Source organism: Aythya ferina (genome assembly GCF_964211825.1).
Source record: "Aythya ferina genome assembly, chromosome: 28".
In the NCBI taxonomy this organism is placed as follows: domain Eukaryota; kingdom Metazoa; phylum Chordata; class Aves; order Anseriformes; family Anatidae; genus Aythya; species Aythya ferina.
The window spans coordinates 1,482,470-1,498,547 of NC_140325.1; the positions used below are offsets into that span (position 1 = coordinate 1,482,470).

Here is a 16,078-nt window from a genome sequence, read left to right on the forward strand (position 1 = left end):
CGGCCGCTCCTCGGGGACAAGGACAGCGCCAGCAGCACCGCGCAAAAAAACCCATCCCCCCCCCAGGATGTGTTGGGGGGGGGCTCCTGTGGCTCTGGTCCCCGTGGGAAGGGGCAGCGGGATGGGCACGGTGCCCCCCAAGCCCGGGTTGTGCCCCCCCCCCCAGGGAATGGGGCTGTGTTTGGGGCGATCCTGCAGGGGGGGGTGCTGGGGTGGTGCCAGTTCACTGGACTGGTTTGTACTGGGGCTGGGGGGGACGTGGGGGGCTCGGGGGAGGGGTGGTCTGTAGGGTCTGCGGGGCTGGGGGCTCCTGGATGGGGTTTTAAGGGGTGGGGGTGCTGGGGGGGCCGTGGCAGGGTGGGTGTCAGTGTGCAGGGAGCTGCTGAAGGGCAGGGGGCACAAGGGGGGGCCCTGGGGGGGTGCTCAGTGCTCCCTGCCCCCATTTTTTCAAAGCTGGGGCCGTGGGGGGGGTCCCTGCCACCTGTGTCCCCCCCCCCAATATGTGACAAGGCGCAGCCGTACAGCAGCCCCCCAGAGCCCCCCCGCCCCCCCCATTTCAGTGCTGCTTTTTCCTGCCCCCCCCCCCCCCCCCCCCCAAGATCTTTCTGTTCGAGGGGAGCGTCCTGGGGTGGGGGTGTGTGCACAGTGTTTGGGTAGGTCCTGCAAAAATAAACGAGGGCCTTTATTTGTACGAGGTCTCGGCTGGCGCGGGGGCCAGGCAGGCACTGCTGGGTGGGGGGACGGACACGGGGGGGGGGGGCACGGGGCTGGTTACGGGACAGGCACAGCAAAATGGGGGGGGGGCAGCGCCCCAAGGCACGGACGGTGGGGACCCCGGGGCCGCTCAGGGGGGGCCGCGCGGCGGGGGGGCCGTGAGGGGCACGGTGGAGCCGCAGTCGTCATCGGGGGGCCCCGGGGGGGCCGGGGGGGGCGCGCTCTCCAGCTGCCGGTCCCGCAGGCTCCGGATGTAGCTCTGGGGGGATCATGGGGGGGGGGGGGGGGACACACAGCGACACGGGGGTGTCAGGGGGGGAGGTTTTGGGGTGCCTCCTGCCCCGACCCCCCCCCCCCCAGGTGGGTGCGCGCTCACCGGGGCCAGCACGTCGCCCGCGTAGCGCTTGACGGGGGGGGGCTTGCGGCGGTAGGTGCCCTCGGGGGGGGCCGGGCTCTGGCGGCGCTTGGCCTCCTTCTGCCGGATGCGCAGCAGCTGCAGCCGCTTCTGGCGCCGGCTGAGGATGGCTGAGCAGGGAGGGGGCTCAGCCCCGGCCCCCGCCGGCACCCTCAGCGTCCCCGTGGCCACCTCCGGCCCCACCCTGGTGGCTTCCCCCCCCCCCCTCGCCGGTCCCATCGCCATCCCTGTCCCCTTCCCCGTTGTCATCTCCGGCTCTCCCACCTCTGCCATCGCCCTGGTGCCCCCTTTCTCCCCTCTTTTCCCATCCCAACCCTCCCAGCTGGGCACATCCCAGCGTGGTGCCTGCTCCCATCTCTATCCCCATCCCATTCCATCCCAGTCCCCATCCCAACCCCATCCTCATTTCCATCCCTATCCCCGTTCCCCTGCCCATTCCTGTCCCCATTCCCATCCCCAATTCCATCTCTGTTCCCATTCCCATGTCTGCTTCCATCTCTATCCCCCTTACCCTGCCCGTTCCCGTGCCCATTTCCATCCCTATCCCCCTCCTCCTGCCCATTTCCATGTCCATTTTCTTCCCAGTCCCCACTTCCATCCCCATTCCCATTTCCATCCCAGTCCCCATCCCTATCCACACCTCCACTTCCATCTCTGTCCCCCTTCCCCTGCCCATTCCTGTGCCCATTTCCATCCCAGTCCCTGTCCAAACCCCACTTCCATCCCTGTCCCTCTTCCCACACCCATTTCCATCCCAACCTCATCCCCGTTTCTGTCCCTATCCCTATTCCCATGCCTATTTCCAATCCTATTCCCCTTCCTGTGCCCACTTCCATCCCAGTCCCCATCCCATCCCTGTTTCCATCCCTTTCCCCTTCCTGTGCCCGTTTCCATCCCAACCCCATCCAATTTCTGTCCCTATCCCCATCCCCATGCCTATCTCCAACCCTCTCCCCCTTCCCCTGCCCATTCCTGTGCCCACTTCCATCCCAGTCCCCATCCCATCCCAACCCCATCCCCATTTCCACCCCCATTTCCATCCCTATCCCCCTTCCCCTGCCTGTTTCCATCCCTTTCCCCTTCCTGTGCCCATTTCCACCTCTATCCCCACCCCCATTTCCATCCCCGTCCCCCTTCCCACCCCCATTTCCATCCCTTTCCCCCCCCCGCACCCCCTCACCATCGCTACGGGAGCAGCCCCCGGCCGTCAGCTTCCACTGCACGAGGACTCCGAGGACGCTGAGCGCGGGCCAGGCTCCCAGCACGGCCCAGCTGTACCAGCACAGCGGCGCCGGCGGCGCCAACCGCAGCCGGTCGTAGACGTAGAGCACCAGGGCCAGCGCCTCCAGCACGTAGTCGGCGCACACCACCACCGCCGCCGCCCCGCACACGGCCGTGGCCAGCACGGTCAGCGGCTTCTGCCAGTGCAGGGCCAGCAGGGCGCAGAGCAGCGCCAGCCCCAGCAGGCCGCCCGCCGGCACCCAGGGGCTCTGGGGCTGCAGCAGCGGCGCGGTGGCCACCAGCGCGGCCGTGGCCAGCAGCAGCCCCAGCAGCAGCCCGGTGGTGAAGAGCCCCACGCTGCGCACCAGCGCCGTCAGCAGCCCGCACAGCGCCCCGATGCCCAGCGCGATGCCCGCGCTCACCTCCAGGCTCAGCTGCGTCTCCAGCACCCGCTCCTTGTAGCACAGCGCGAAGATGACGGCGGAGCCCAGCAGCAGCCCCGACAGGAACATGATGGCCTTGAAGCAGCGGTAGCCTGACGGGGGCGAGGGGGGGGCTCTGCAAACGGTGCCACCCCTCCGGCCGTGCCCCCCTGGACAAGTCTCACAGTGTCCCCGGTGACATCCCCATCTTGCCGTACCCCCCCCAGCCACATCCCATGGCATTCCTGGTGACATCCTCATCTTGCTGTGCCCCCCCGACCACATCCCACGGTGTCCCCCGTGCTGTCCCATCTTGCTGTGCCCCCCAGCCGTGTCCCCCGTGGTGTCCTCATCTTGCTGTACCCCCCCGGCCACCTCCCACAGTGTCCCCAGTGACATCCCCATTTTTCCGTGCACCCCCACCCAACCATGTCCCCGTTCATGTCCCCATCTTGCAGTGCCCCCCCCAGCCACGTCCCACAGTGACCCCAGTGACATCCCCATCTTGCTGCCCCCCCGGCCACCTCCCACAGCGTCCCTGGTGCCATCCCACCTTGCTGTGCCCCCCCAGCCATGTCCCCAGTGACGTCCCCATCTTGCTGTGCCCCCCCCCACATCCCACGGTTCCCCCTGGGCCATCCCCTCTGGCCATGCCCCCTCCCCAAACTGCCCCCCCGGGCTGTGCCCCACAGCATCCCCTGCGCCCCGTCCCCCCACAGCACCCCTTGTCCCCCGATGCCCCCTTTCTGCCCGTGCCCCCCGTACCCCATCCACGGCGCTCCCCGCTCGACTCCCCCAACCGTGCGGCCCCCCCCCGTGCGCCCCCCACTCACCGAAGCCTCCGCAGACGAGGCCGAGGAGGCAGCCGAGGGCGCAGAGCGCGGCGGGGCCGGGCTCGAGGGGGGGCCGCGGCTCCAGGCGGCAGCGCGGCACCGAGGGGGCTCCGGGCTCCATCCCCGCCGGGCTGGGGGCGCACGGGGCGGCCACGCTGGGGGGCGCCGGGATCCCCCCCCCCCCCGCTGCCCCCTCCCCGGCCCCGGGGCGGCGGAAACGCGCGCGGGGGGAGCCCCCTCCCCCGGTACCCCCCTCCCCCGATTCCCACTCCCCCCCGCCCCGCACATCTGGGGGGCGGGGGGCGCGGGGGCCCCGTCCCGGGACTCACCCGCTCCGGGGGCGGCGGGACCCGGCCCGGCCGCGGGGCTCAAACACGGCCGGGACCGGGACCGGGACCGGGAGCGGGGCTGGGAGCGGGGCCGGGGGCGGTGCGGGGCGGGACAGGGAGCGGGGCCGGGGCCGGGGCTGGGGGCGGCGGGGGGCGGGAGCGGGGCGGGGGGAGCCGCGGCGGGGCCGGGATGGGAGCGGGAAGGGGAGCACGGCACGGGGAGGGGGGGCGGCGGGGACACGCGCGGGACACGGACACGCGTGGGGAGGGGACACGCGTGGGGATGGGGCAGGGGCACGCGTGGGGGACACGGACACGCGCTGGGGGTAGAAGCTCACGAGGGACATGGACACGCGTGGGAATAGGGACACGCGTGGGGACACGGACACGTGTGGGGACACGGACACGCGTGGTTTTGAGGACACGCGTGGGGGACAGAGCCCGTCGTGGGGCTGGGACCTGCCGTGGGGCAGGGGCACAAAAGGGGAGCGCGGGCACGTTGGGGGCACGGACACGCGTGGGACAGCCCGGCCCCGGTCCCGGTCCCGGTCCCAGCCCCGCCCGGGGGCAGCTCGGGACGGCGACTCCGCGCCCGGCACCGAAGGGGTTAATGGGGGCGGGGCTTCGCTGAGGGGGCGGTGCCAACGCGGGTGACGCAACCGGGCCTGGCCACGCCCCCGGAAGCGAGCGTGGCGGCGGCGGCGGGCGGGCGGAAGGCGGAAGTGAGGCGCGCGAGGGACCCGGGGGGGGGCGGGAGGAGGCGGAGACCCCCCCCCCGCCGGCACCGGCACCGGCACCGCTCGGGGAGCGCGAAGGGGCCCCGGGGGCCGCCCCGGGCCTGCCTCCCGCGGCCGCTCCCAGCCCCCGCTTCCCCCGCCGGTACCCCCGGTAGCGCCCCCCACCCTCCCCGGTTCCCCCCGGTTCCCCCTCGGTTCCCCCCCCAGCCCCGCTGACTCCGCTCCCGGTCCCAGGGGCGATGGCGGTGACCTAACTCCCGGGGCCGCCGCCATGGCTCAGCCCCCGCCGGGCCGCGGGGCAGCGGCCGAGGCCGAGGGGGGCGGCGGCGGGAACCGGGAGCCGCCCGCGGCCGGGGCAGGAGGAGGAGGAGGAGGAGGAGGAGGGGGGGGGGGGGGGGGGAGGCGGCCGGGCCCCCCCGGGCAGCGCCGCCTGGAACGGGAGCTGCGGCCTGCGACCGGCGGCCGCCACCACTGAAGACGACGGCAACGATGACGGGGACGGAGACGGCTCCACCACCGGTCCCGGGGGCTGCTGCCGGTGCCGGGCCCGGGACGGATCCTGCGGCCTCGCCTGCCCCCGCTGCGCCGCCACCGAGCACCGTCCGCCACCGCCACCACCCCGCGAGGCCGAGGAGGGCGAGGAGGACGCAACCGGAGAGGACCCGGGGTGCGCGGGGAAGGGACCCCGGAGACCCCGGCGACGCCAGCGGCCGCGCTCGGCCCCCAAGGAGAAGGAGAAAGAGAAGGAGGAGGGCGGCCGGAGGCAGCGCCCGGCGAGGAAACGGAGCCGCGGGGCCCGCACGGAGGAGCTGGCCCGGCTGAAGGCGCTGCTGGAGGCGGCGCTGGGCCAGGCGCGGAGGTTGTGCGCGGAGGCCGGCGGCCGCCTGCTCTGCTCCTGCTGCCGCCTGGGCGCCGGGGAGCTGGGCTCGGCACCGGGCACCGTGCGCAGCTGGGGCCGGCGCGTGGGCCAGCGGGCTCGCAGCGGGTGGCTGCGGGCGGCCCGGGGGCTGCGGGCTGGGGCGGAGGTGGCGCGGCGGCTGCTGTGGATGCTGTGCGCGCTGCTGCTGCTGCTCCTTGTGCTGCTGCTGGGCTGCCTGCGGCTCTGCTGGCGCGCCGTGGCCGCCGGTGTGGCCAGGCTGGGCCGGACCCGGCTCGCGGCGTTCCTCGACGCCACCGGCCTCCGCAGGACGTGGGGGCTGCTCGGGGTGGCCGGGACTTGCCAGCGCCTCCGGGACTGGCTGCGGAGGTGGCGGGCTCCCCCCGGGGAGTTACGGACAGGCTGCGGGCCGGGGGACGCGGCGCCGGGCCTCGACGGAGGGGCTCCGGCCGCCAGCTCCGGGGAGGAGGTGGCCCGCCTGCTGGCCATGGCCGAGGTGCCCGAGGAGGAGCTGAACCCCTTCCAGGCGCTGGGCGTGGAGGCGACGGCATCGGACGCCGAGCTGAAGAAGGCGTACCGCCGGCTGGCCGTGCTGGTGCGTGAGCGGGGGGCCGGGGGCTGGCGGCGAGCTGCGGCCCCGCTGGGACGCGGCGCTGAGCCCCCCCTGCGCCTCCCAGGTCCACCCGGACAAGAACGAGCACCCGCGAGCGGAGGAGGCCTTCAAGGTGCTGCGGGCGGCCTGGGACATCGTCAGCAACCCCGAGAGGAGGAAGGAGTACGAGATGTGAGTGGGCTGGGGCGGCGGGCGGGGGGCTGCGGGGGTGCCCTCACGCCCTGGAGCCCCACCGGGTCATTCTGCCAGGGGAGCGGGGAGAGCACCGGGTCCGTGGCCCCGTCCCCCCACAGGGGTCTCGTGCAGCCCCGCACTGCTGGGCTCTGACCCCGTCTCTCTCCCTGTGCGGTGGCTGCAGGAAGCGGATGGCGGAGAGCGAGCTGAGCCGGTCCGTGAACGAGTTCCTGAGCAGGCTGCAGGACGACCTGAAGGAGGCCATGAACACCATGATGTGCAGCAAGTGCCAGGGCAAGCACAAGTAGGTCCCGAGGCTCCCAACCCCACTCAGGGTTGAGGTGTTCAGGCTGTGGGCTCCGTCCCGGGCCCGCGGTGCTGCCCCGGCGGGGGCTGACGTGGTGCCGGCCCCACAGGAGGTTCGAGCTGGACCGCGACCCGCTCAGCGCCCGCTACTGCGCCGAGTGCGGGCAGCTGCACCCCGCCGAGGAGGGCGACTTCTGGGCCGAGTCCAGCCTGCTGGGGCTGAAGATCACCTACTTGGCCATGATGGACGGCAAGGTCTACGACATCACCGGTGGGTGCCGCCGCCGCGTCCTGCAGCCCCGCGGGGGTGTCAGGGCGAGCCCCCGGTGACGCCGTGTGTCTCCCCGCAGAGTGGGCCGGCTGCCAGCGCGTGGGGATCTGCCCCGACACCCACCGCGTCCCCTACCACATCTCCTTCGGGGCGCGCAGCGCCAGCACGGGCGGGCGGCAGAGGTCAGTGCTGGTGGCGGGACGGGGACCGGTGGCAGCGGGGAGTGACGCCGGGGCCTGGCTGCTGCTGGGGGGTGGAGTGGGAGGGGTTTGGGGGGGCTGGGGGCTGTTGGCCCCCCCCAGGAGCCCCCCCAGACGCCGCCTTCCTGCCAACAGGAGCGCCTCCAAGGGCAGCCCCAGCTCCGCCGCCGACCTGCAGGACTTCTTCACCCGCGTGTTCCAGGGGACCTCAGGACCGATGCCCGGGGGCTTCCCGTCGCCCCCCCCGCCCGCAGCCCCCCCGGGGGCCGCGGCTGCAGCCGGGGCTCCGCCGAGGACCGAGGGGGGAGCCCCCAAGGGCGACGCCAAGCACAAGAGGCGCAAGAAGGTGCGGCGCCCCTTCCAGCGCTGAGCGCCCCGCGGGTGCTGGGGGGGGTGCTCCCTGGGCGGGGGGAGGCCGTGCTCTGTCGGGCACTACAAGGGCTCTTTGAAATAAAAAAAAATCTATTTTTTTTTTAAGGTAATCTGTGTGTTTAGAAGTTAACTGTGAGCTGGTGGGGCTGGGGTGAGCAGGAGGAACTGCGGCGGAGGCAGCGACGCCACAGAACCCCCAGGGGGGCACAGCGGGGGCCGTGCTGGACCGACCCCCCCCAGGTCTCTTCAGGGGGTGTTGTAGGAGCCCAGGTGCCCATGGCAGGGGGGCTGCTGCCCCTTCCCTCCACGCGCACCCCAAAACACCTGCGGGGCAGCAGAGGGGCGTGGGCAGAGCAGCTCTGGGGCCAGGCAGCTTCTAGCACTTTCCGTGCTGCATTTAAACCAGTTTCTTTTTGCTCGCTCACCCCTGTTTATACCCCGCACATCCCCTTTCTATTAATACAGCGATTGCAGCGCGCGGGCGCTGTGCTCACGGTGCGCAGCCGTCCTCAGCACCGCCGCCAGGCTCCCTGCACGCTTTCAGCCGCGATGGTTTTACTTCTCCAGCCTCAGCTTTGCACGGTTTGAGAGACACTCGGCACCTCCCCCTAATGCTGAGGACCAGGAGCCGTTTTTTATTTGGATTTCTTTTTACATGAAGTCACGTAAAAGAGCCCTGCCTGCGTCCTGCCACCCTCTGTACTCCCAGGTGTGAGCAGCTGGGGTTTAACGGCCGTGCTCTTCTTTCTTACCACTTTTCCCAGCTTGAAGCACGGTTTAGAAGCGTGCCTCTCCTCTGCGGGGCGGGGGGCTGGCTCCAGGCGCTCTGTGGGGTGGCTGCGGGTGTTCTCCTGGCTGGGGGCTGTGCTGTGAGGATGTTGCTCTGCTCTGTGCGGCCTTTATGACGGTGGAATTGGACAAATTGGACAAAACACGAGGATGAAGGAGGCACAGGGTGGTTGCTCTTCCCACTGGTCGACAGTTCTCCCCTCGTGGGTGTTTCCCCACCGCCACGGGGTCACAAGGGAGTGTGGGGGGTGTGTGTGCGACGTGCCCGGCTCGCTCCGTCCAGCTCACGCATCTCCAGCAAAGCAGGAGGAGCCCTCAGGAGACGCAGGAACCTTACCAAAACCCTCGTGGGAAGCCCTGCACGCAGGAGCTGGTGCGCCCAGCCCCAGGGGGCGGTGGGCGCGGGGCTCAGTACTTGTTGATGCCGAAGAGCCGCACGCCGTGGAACTGGGGCAGCTTGGGCAGGAGGACGCTGAGCAGGGAGGCCGTGTTGATCACGAAGTGCGCGGGGTCGTACTTGGTGTAGAAGCTGGTGAGGAGGTACCTGGGGGGGGGAGAGAGGGAGCCCGCGGGTTATTCTGCGCTGCCCTGCTTCCCCGGGGGCAGGGCGGGGATTTTTTGGGGTGCTCGCTGCTGTTTGCTGTACAAAACCCCAGCGCCTCAGCTGGGAAAACCTCCCAACCCCTGGGACCTGTCTGTGCAGGGGCTGAATGCGCTGAGCTGTGCCGGCAGCAGCGCTGGAAGCCCCCCTTCAGCCCCCCGCCTGGCTCCTCTCTGCCCGGTTTAGCGCGGCACTCACAGCACCACCGGGGAGATGCTGAGGAACTTGCGCGAGGAGGTGCACTGCAGCCCGTAGTCGATCTGCTCCCAGTGCGTGAGGAGGCGATCCTTGCCCTGGTCGGGGGTTTCAAACGGGGTCCCCTTCACTGTGTGCAGCAGCAAGTACATCACCTGCGGGTGTTGGGGGGGGAGGACGTCAGTGAAGCCCAGCTCAGGATGCTCCGAGGCTGTGCGAGCTCCTGGACACGAGGCAGAGCAAGGGGAGAGAGCTCATCGGGACCAACCCCCCTGCCAAAGCAGCTCCCTACAGCAGGCTGCCCAGGTGGGCCTCCAGACAGGCCTTGAATATCTCCAGAGAAGGAGACCCCACAGCCTCCCTGGGCAGCCTGTCCCAGCGCTCCGGCACCCTCTCTGTGAAGAATTTCTTTCGCCTGTTGGTGCGGAACTGCCTGGGCTCCATTTTGTGGCCGTTGCCTCTTGTCCTGTCCCCACAGGCCTCTGAGAAGAGGTTGGCCAAATCCCTGTCTCCCACGCTTCACATATTTAAGCACATTGATGAGATCCCCCCTCAGTCTTCTCTTCCCAAGGCTGAACAGCCCCAGGTCTCTCAGCCTCTCCTCCTAGGGAAGATGCTCCAGGCCCCGTATCACCTTCGTGGGCTCCGCTGGACCCTTCCCAGGAGATCCCGGTCTGTTTTGTACCGGGAAGCCCAGAGCTGGACCCAGCACCCCAGATTCCCCCTTTCTGTGCTCTCCTTTTTTCAGTGCCCGCAGTAGCCGTCACCTTCCATAGCCCAGGGACACCGAACCGTGCCCGGTGCCGGTGCAGCCCCGGTCGGGCAGCGCGGGGCCGGGACTCACCAGGTTGTGCAGGACGTTGGTGAGCGTCCAGACCACGGGGACGCTGAGGACGGGGACGCTGAGCAGGACGACGTGCAGGGCGCCCACCGCCAGCCCGTAGGCCAGCCAGCTGCCGCGGCTGCTCGCCACGCGCGTGTTGGGGTTCAGCTCGCTGTGCGCCACGCCGACGTTCATCCTGCCGTGGGCACGGGGCTCTCAGCGGCCTTTTGGGGCCGTTTCCCCAAATCCCCGCAGTTTGGGGCCCGCTGCCGGGTGGCTCCCGGTTCCTCTCCCGGGGCTCAGCAGCGGGCCCAAAGGGGAACGGCAGCACTGCCCTGAGGTGGGCACCGGGCACCGGGGCTCGGGGGGGCCGGGGAACGATCGCAAACCCCCGCGGGGCCCGGTCCCGGTCCCGGTCCCGGTTCCCCCGGGCTCAGCCTCCCCGGTCCCCGGTTCCCCCAGTTCCCCAGGCCCCGCTCCCTCCGGTGCTTCCATTCTCGGCCCCCACAGCCCCGGTGCCCCCCGCTCCCCCCTCCCGGACCCCCCCGGTCCCCTCCCGGTTCCCCGGGCCCGGCCTCCCCGTTCCCCGGTTTCCCCCGGTTCCCCAGGCCCCGCTCCCTCCGGTGCTTCCATTCCCGGCCCCCACAGCCCCGGTCCCTTCCCCTCCCCCCTCCCGGTCCCCCTCCGGTCCCGCCCCCCCCTCACCCGGCGGCTCCGCAGGGCCCCGGGCCCCGTTGCCAGGCCCCGGCCCGGCCTCGTCTCCAGGAAGTCCGCTTTCCCGACCCTCCACCCCCATTGGCCGCTCCCCGCCGTTCCTCCACTTCCATTGGCCGCTCTGCCCGTCCGTCAGAACCTCCTCCCCGCCCCCTCGCGCCGGAGAACCAACAGCGAGCGCCAGGCGCCGCGGGGCAGCCCTCCAATCGGCGGGAGCGGTGTTGGGCGGCAGTTTGAAATCGCCGGTCCAGGAAGCGCGGCCGTGATTGGGCGGCGGGCTGCCGGCGGGGGGCGGGGCCGGCGGCGGCAGCGGCGGCGGCCTGAGGGGGCGGCAAGATGGCGGCGGAGCCCGTGGAGCTCCACAAGCTGAAGGTACCGGCGGGGCCCGCGCCGCCTCCACCGGGCCGCTACCGGGCCGTTGACCCCCGCCAGCACTCGGGGGGCCCGGGGCCGATGGGTTCAGGCTCCAGCCGCCGCCTCTGGGTCGTCACCGGGCCTGGGGCAGCGCCTCCCGCCGCTGGGCCCTGTGGGAGGCCCCGGTTGGGAGCCCGGTGGGGCCTGGTGGGGCCTGGGGGTGCTCGGTGGGGCCCGGTTCCCGGCCTGTGCCGCGCTCGCAGGCACACGGGGCTGTGTGCGGAGCCGCCGCCGCCTCCCGGTGCCGGTGCCGCTCCCCGGTGCCCCCCCCGGGCTGTTCGGGGTCCCTCCCCGCCGCCCTGAGGCCGCCCGGGCCGTTCTGCACCCCCAGGCCCCGGGGAGCAACGGGGGCAACCGGGGCGCCTGCAGCAAAGGCGGGGGTGGGGGGGCTCAGCGTGCGGGGCTGCTAAAAACCTGCCTCGGTTGTGCGCCGTTTTCCCCCTTTTTTGTTATTATTCTCCCCTCGCTGCGTCCCCCGTTAATCACGCCCGCTAATTAATCGGAGCTTCCCCCGTCGCAGCTGGCAGAGCTGAAGCAGGAGTGCCTGGCCCGCGGCCTGGAGGCGAAGGGGAACAAGCAGGATCTCATCAACCGGCTGCAGGCCTACCTGGAGGAGCACGGTACGGACGCAGCCCCCCCTCACCCCCCTCATGGGCACGGGGGCTCCTTCCTAGAGCCCCCCCAGGCTGTGGCTGCTGCTCGGGGTTGGCATTGGCGAGAGAGCTCCTGGGGTTGGGCTTTGTTTGGGCACGTTGCTGTGGTTTTGCCTCTCCCCTCCTCATTTTGTGAATCAAACACTCACAGTGGCCTTATCGGAGAGGCCAGATATTAATCGAGTGATTTTCATCATTAATTAGTCTGTTTCTTTCTTCCCCTTCAGCTGAAGAAGAAGCCAATGAGGAAGACGTTCTGGGAGAAGAAATAGAGGTAAATTTGGGGCTGGCCTGGCGGCACGCGGCCTCTGGGTGGCCGTGTTGGGTTTCGCTGTGCCGGGCCCAGCTGGGAGGGCGCTGGGACGAGGGGGCAGAACTGGAGGCTGCCTTGCAACGAGTGCTGCCAGGCACCGTTGGGAAGCACTGCTGCGGCTCACTGGGGGGTCAAAACTGCCCAGTTCTGATGCTGAAGGCTCAGCGTCGCTGCGTCAGCGTGCAGGGTGTGTGAAAAGCTGGGCTTTGGAGGTGCGTGTGGGCTCCGTGCGTGGCTGCTGCTTCGGAGGGGGGAATTCTGCCCGGGCTCAGCAGGAGCCGTGCTGTCACCTCATGCTTTTGTCGATGGTGATGTTCAAGCACATGGCCCCACGAGGACGTGTGAAGCACCTGGGAGCTTCTCCCCAGTGTCCCAAAACACATTCGGTGGGAGAAGGGCACTGAGCCTTCCTAGAGCAGCACGAGACATCGGGAGCCGTGTGCTTTGGGTGTTTGCTGGCCCTGCTTGCCAGCCCGAGGGCTTCATTCCAATTATTTCCTGAGTCTTGCGAAGCCCGGGCCTTGTGCTAAGGGCTTGGCTTTGGGGTGTTAAAAAAAATAAATAAATCCGTGTCTGTAGCAGTGTTGTTCAAACCCTGTCAGGGTTTGGATACAATATTTACCATTATATAATATTTATGGTGAGAAATACTCCATGTAGTGCCTCGTGGACTGAGTTAGGCACGGCTGGGGAGGAGGAAGGGGGCTCGGAGCACACTTCCCTTCCCTTCCCTCAGCCATGAGGCAGCCGCTTGTGCTCAGGAGCTGGGTGCTTGTCCCTGGGGATGTGGAGTGTCCCCCGCTGCTGTGACACGTTACAGGAGCCCTCGGGGGCTGAAATGGAGGCACGTCCCCACAGAACACAGAGTTACGAGCCCTGACAGCCTCCCTGTGGGGTGCTGGGCTCCTCCTGACCTCCTCTCGACTCCTTCCCCGGCAGGAAGAAGAGCAGAAGCCGGCGGAGCCGCCCGTCAAAGCGGAGGAGCCTCCCGTAAAATCGCCCGACGTGTAACTATCCTCTCTGCGGGGGCCAAAACAAACCTGGGGGGGGTGGCTGTAAGGCGAGGGGTGTGTGGGAGGGTGTGCTCCCCCTCCTCCAAATATTTATGGGTTCTTCGTGAGCCTCCTGAGACCCCCTGAGGCCGGAGGGGTCGCAGCTCCCGCAGCGAGGGCAGCTCCTGGGGTCGCTTCTGAGGCTGCGGGTGGTGGCGCGAGCTTGGCACAGCCCAGTCTCAGAGCTTGGGCTGAAAGCAGCTCGGAGCTCGCGTGGTTTTGGGCATCCCTGCTCGCAGGGAGCCTCAGCCCCGAGTGGTAATGGGGCGCTGGGTGCACCCCAAATGCTGGGTTGGGGTGCTGGGGCCGTGGTGCTGTGCGGGCAGGAGGGGGCGTCCTGCACCCGCGGCGCTGCGCTGGGAGCGCGCCCGGCCCCGGCCGAATTGCTTCCTGTGAAAGTGTTATTAAACCATTACTACCTTTCAGGGCATAAAATGAGAAACCTGTCCGGGAATCTGGAACAAAAGCAGCGCGTTTCTCTAAATGGGAGGCCTTAATGAGGCTGGCTGTGCCCCACTGTTTTATGGGAGTTGTTTGGAGGAGGAGGAGGATGTTTCATTTAGCCTGGGAACTTCCGAACTTTGTCTCTTGCTCTTTTGTTTTCCTCCCCCTCGAGCCCGAGCTCTGTTTTCGGAGCATAAACCTCGGAGCACGCCCCCTCCATTATATTTTCGTGCGGGCTTTTTCCCGGTCCCGCTGTTGTCAGCTGCTCATTGTTCAGGAGTGTGTGTTTGAAACGGAGCCCGGGCCGGGTGCGGGTGCTGACCTGGGGAGAGCTGCCCGAGGCTGTCCCATGAACTAGAACAGAACGAGCCTTTGTGTTGCAGGGCCGTAAAGGAATAAAGCTCCTCGGGGCAGGCAGTCGAGGCTTTGGGCTTCTAACAAGAGCCGAGTGTTGCTGTTAAGAGCCTTCAGGAGGTTGTTCCTGGGCGTGCGGGTCTGTGGCTTCTCGCTGTGCTGTCCCCCCAGGTTTCGAGAAGCTTCTGCAGCACCCGCTGCAGTCACAGGGTGCTTCTCTCACCATAAATAGAAATAATTCTTCTCCAAGCCTTGCTGGGAGCGGGTGAGGGTGTTGAGGGTGGCTCTTGTGTCTTTTGCTCTTTGGGGGCTCGTTTCCCATCGTTGCTGAAGGGGCTCAGGAGTGCTCCAGGCGCTCATTTGGCTAGGAGGAGGAGCAGTGGCTGCGCCTTCACCGCTCTGTGTTTCCTTGTGTGCCCTAAACGCAGAGGTTTTATGGACCTCGTGCCCCAGCGTTGGTACCTGGGCTCTCAGCCTGCCCCTACAAGGGCTGCTGGCGGTTTGGGAACAGCCCCTCAGCAATTTGGGGGTGGTGGGGAGCCAGAGGTGGGTGGCTGGGAGGAGAACCCCGACCCCTCTCCTGCTGAGGCACGAGAGGAAGCCAGTGGGAGCCCTGCTGACCGATCTCTCTCTTTCCCCACACCTCTAGGAACACAGAAAAGAAAGTAGTGAAAATAACCTCAGAAATCTCGCAGATGGAGGTAAGGTTTCCTTCTGCTGCTCCATCCTCTTCGCTGTGAGGTGTCGGCCTCCTCGCTCGCTTCCTTCGGAGGCTCTTCCGTGCGTTGCTGGGGCTGTGTCAGCGTTTCCACTGTAACCCTGCTTTTTTTGGCTTGATTTTACACTAACGACCGGTCGCTGGCTGCGGGCTGACCTAGCGGGGTGGCGCCCCCGTGGCACGTTCCGTTTTTGATGGGGCTTTAAGGAATGCCTCTCTCAATTGTCTGGTCGTGCCCCTTTCCTTGCTGGGGGCTGCCGTTTGCCTGCCACCAGCCACCGCTGACCCTACCTCAATATTTCCAGCTTGGGGACAGGCCAAGTGGCTCCCAGGTGGATTTAGCCCTGTAGTAGCCCCGTAGCATCCCCAGATTTGGATTTTAAAGCCTCGAGCTGCCCCTGTTATTACTCTAGCACATAAATTGTGCTTCCCTTCCTGCTATCAGGAGCACGAAAAGCTCTGCAGCAGGGCTCACCCCCCTGTGCCACATCCCCATCCCTCAGGGCGATTGCTTCAGCCAGGCAAAGCTGCAAAGCTTCCAGGGTGCGGCCGCAGGGCGCAATCAGTCTGGGAGGCACTGGGATGAGCTAACAGATCGCCCTTATCTCCCCCTGGAACTTTGTCACTGAGATTTGCTGGGCTTATTTCAGCCAAACACGCTCAGAAGCTGCCGATTCCTCTGGGAGAACTTTGCGAAATTTCGGGTTTCAAGACCCTGATTCTGGTTCCCTAATCCCCCCTCCCACACCTTGTTTTCCGCTCACGCTCCATGAGAAAGAAATCGGTAGGAAAACACAGTTCTTGTCTCCCTGCTGTTCGCCACGACTTCAGAGCCCTAATCTTCTGTTTGGGACACGGCCATTTCCACAGCAACCGGGGCGATGGCGCAAGCGGAGGATTAGGACCTCAGCTGGAGGAGTAGGGAAGAGAAGTGTGGTACCTGGTGTGAGCTGGACGTGGTGCTGGAGGAGCCGTGTCCCCTGGGGCTCGGGGCTGCCCGTGGCCATAGCTGCGTAAAGCACCAATTAAGCAGACCTGCTGAAATTGCACTCTTGTCCTTTGTTTTTTGTTTTTTGTTTTTCCTCCCAAATTCCGTGGAACCTATTCACAGGAAAACCACTTTTTTTTTTTTTTTTTTTGGGTTGTGTGGATTGGATAGGTTTCAGCAAAATTATATTATATAGACATTTTTTTTGAAGAAAAAAGGGAATTGTTTGCCCGTACAGTGCACGATTCAGACCTGTGGCCGGTGATGTTGGCTGCTGCAGTTGTAAGAGATGTTCGTGGTTTTGTGAAGCAGGGAGACAAATCCCAGGAAGGAGCCCATCGGGGTTAAGTGAATGCAAATGTGAGCTCAGCTCAAAGTCAGGACGTCATCAACCCAACCGTGGCACCTCCCTGCCTTGCTTGTGGCCTTTAGGATCAGCTTCAGGCAGGGTTTTGGGGTAGGGGGAGCCTTTCTCTGATCCGGGGTGGCCTTTCCATGGTGGAGAGCCCTTTCAGGAGCGGGTCGAGTCTTCCTTT

At 67.3% G+C, this 16,078-nt stretch overlaps 4 protein-coding genes across 7 annotated transcripts in view; 2 read left to right on the forward strand and 2 right to left on the reverse strand.

Annotated features, from left to right (window-relative positions):
• Positions 1-658: 658 nt before the first annotated feature.
• On the reverse strand, positions 659-4,023 carry LOC311424627 (transmembrane protein 198-like). Its single transcript, XM_084499945.1, has 5 exons — positions 3,935-4,023; positions 3,606-3,736; positions 2,310-2,885; positions 1,091-1,239; positions 659-973 (listed from the first exon to the last, which is right to left on the reverse strand). Exons 2-5 carry the CDS (start codon positions 3,724-3,726, stop codon positions 845-847), a joined length of 975 nt encoding a protein of 324 aa, XP_084356071.1. The 5' UTR covers positions 3,727-3,736; positions 3,935-4,023; the 3' UTR covers positions 659-844.
• A 902-nt stretch (positions 4,024-4,925) lies between these two features.
• DNAJC14 (DnaJ heat shock protein family (Hsp40) member C14) lies at positions 4,926-7,594 on the forward strand (the record flags this gene model as incomplete). The annotated part of the gene is made up of 6 exons (XM_084499946.1): positions 4,926-6,143; positions 6,226-6,332; positions 6,520-6,639; positions 6,752-6,912; positions 6,992-7,094; positions 7,248-7,594. Coding segments are annotated over 6 exons (1,944 nt in total), but the record flags the coding sequence as incomplete, so codon positions are not given.
• A 499-nt stretch (positions 7,595-8,093) lies between these two features.
• ORMDL2 (ORMDL sphingolipid biosynthesis regulator 2) lies at positions 8,094-10,734 on the reverse strand. Its single transcript, XM_084499950.1, has 4 exons — positions 10,598-10,734; positions 9,914-10,088; positions 9,073-9,224; positions 8,094-8,817 (listed from the first exon to the last, which is right to left on the reverse strand). Exons 1-4 carry the CDS (start codon positions 10,717-10,719, stop codon positions 8,682-8,684), a joined length of 585 nt encoding a protein of 194 aa, XP_084356076.1. The 5' UTR covers positions 10,720-10,734; the 3' UTR covers positions 8,094-8,681.
• A 68-nt stretch (positions 10,735-10,802) lies between these two features.
• SARNP (SAP domain containing ribonucleoprotein) overlaps positions 10,803-16,078 on the forward strand; it is a 28,431-nt gene continuing 23,155 nt past the window's right edge. For 3 of the 4 annotated variants that reach the window (XR_014686137.1, XM_084499947.1, XM_084499949.1), the window contains exons 1-5: positions 10,803-10,978; positions 11,541-11,640; positions 11,901-11,947; positions 12,926-12,993; positions 14,486-14,537. Coding sequence is in view for 3 of the 4 variants with exons in the window: in XM_084499947.1 (XP_084356073.1) it covers positions 10,943-10,978; positions 11,541-11,640; positions 11,901-11,947; positions 12,926-12,993; positions 14,486-14,537 (303 nt within the window). In the remaining variant the exon portion in view is untranslated. The remainder of the gene's footprint in view (positions 10,979-11,540; positions 11,641-11,900; positions 11,948-12,925; positions 12,994-14,485; positions 14,538-16,078) is intronic. The other variant, XM_084499948.1, reaches the window with a different exon arrangement.

What these genes read in the sequence shown, in the direction of transcription:
- ORMDL2 (XM_084499950.1), bottom strand. Translation starts at nt 10,719, where the DNA reads ATGGAAGTGGAGGAACGGCGGGGAGCGGCCAATGGGGGTGGAGGGTCG. An exon ending in CCAACGTCCTGCACAACCTG is followed by an intron (nt 9,225 to 9,913) that starts GTGAGTCCCGGC and finishes CAACACCCGCAG; the next exon opens with GTGATGTACTTGCTGCTGCA. An exon ending in AGCATCTCCCCGGTGGTGCT is followed by an intron (nt 8,818 to 9,072) that starts GTGAGTGCCGCG and finishes TCCCCCCCCCAG; the next exon opens with GTACCTCCTCACCAGCTTCT.
- LOC311424627 (XM_084499945.1), bottom strand. Translation starts at nt 3,726, where the DNA reads ATGGAGCCCGGAGCCCCCTCGGTGCCGCGCTGCCGCCTGGAGCCGCGG. An exon ending in GGGCTGCTCCCGTAGCGATG is followed by an intron (nt 1,240 to 2,309) that starts GTGAGGGGGTGC and finishes CTCCCTGCTCAG; the next exon opens with CCATCCTCAGCCGGCGCCAG. An exon ending in CGGGCGACGTGCTGGCCCCG is followed by an intron (nt 974 to 1,090) that starts GTGAGCGCGCAC and finishes TGATCCCCCCAG; the next exon opens with AGCTACATCCGGAGCCTGCG.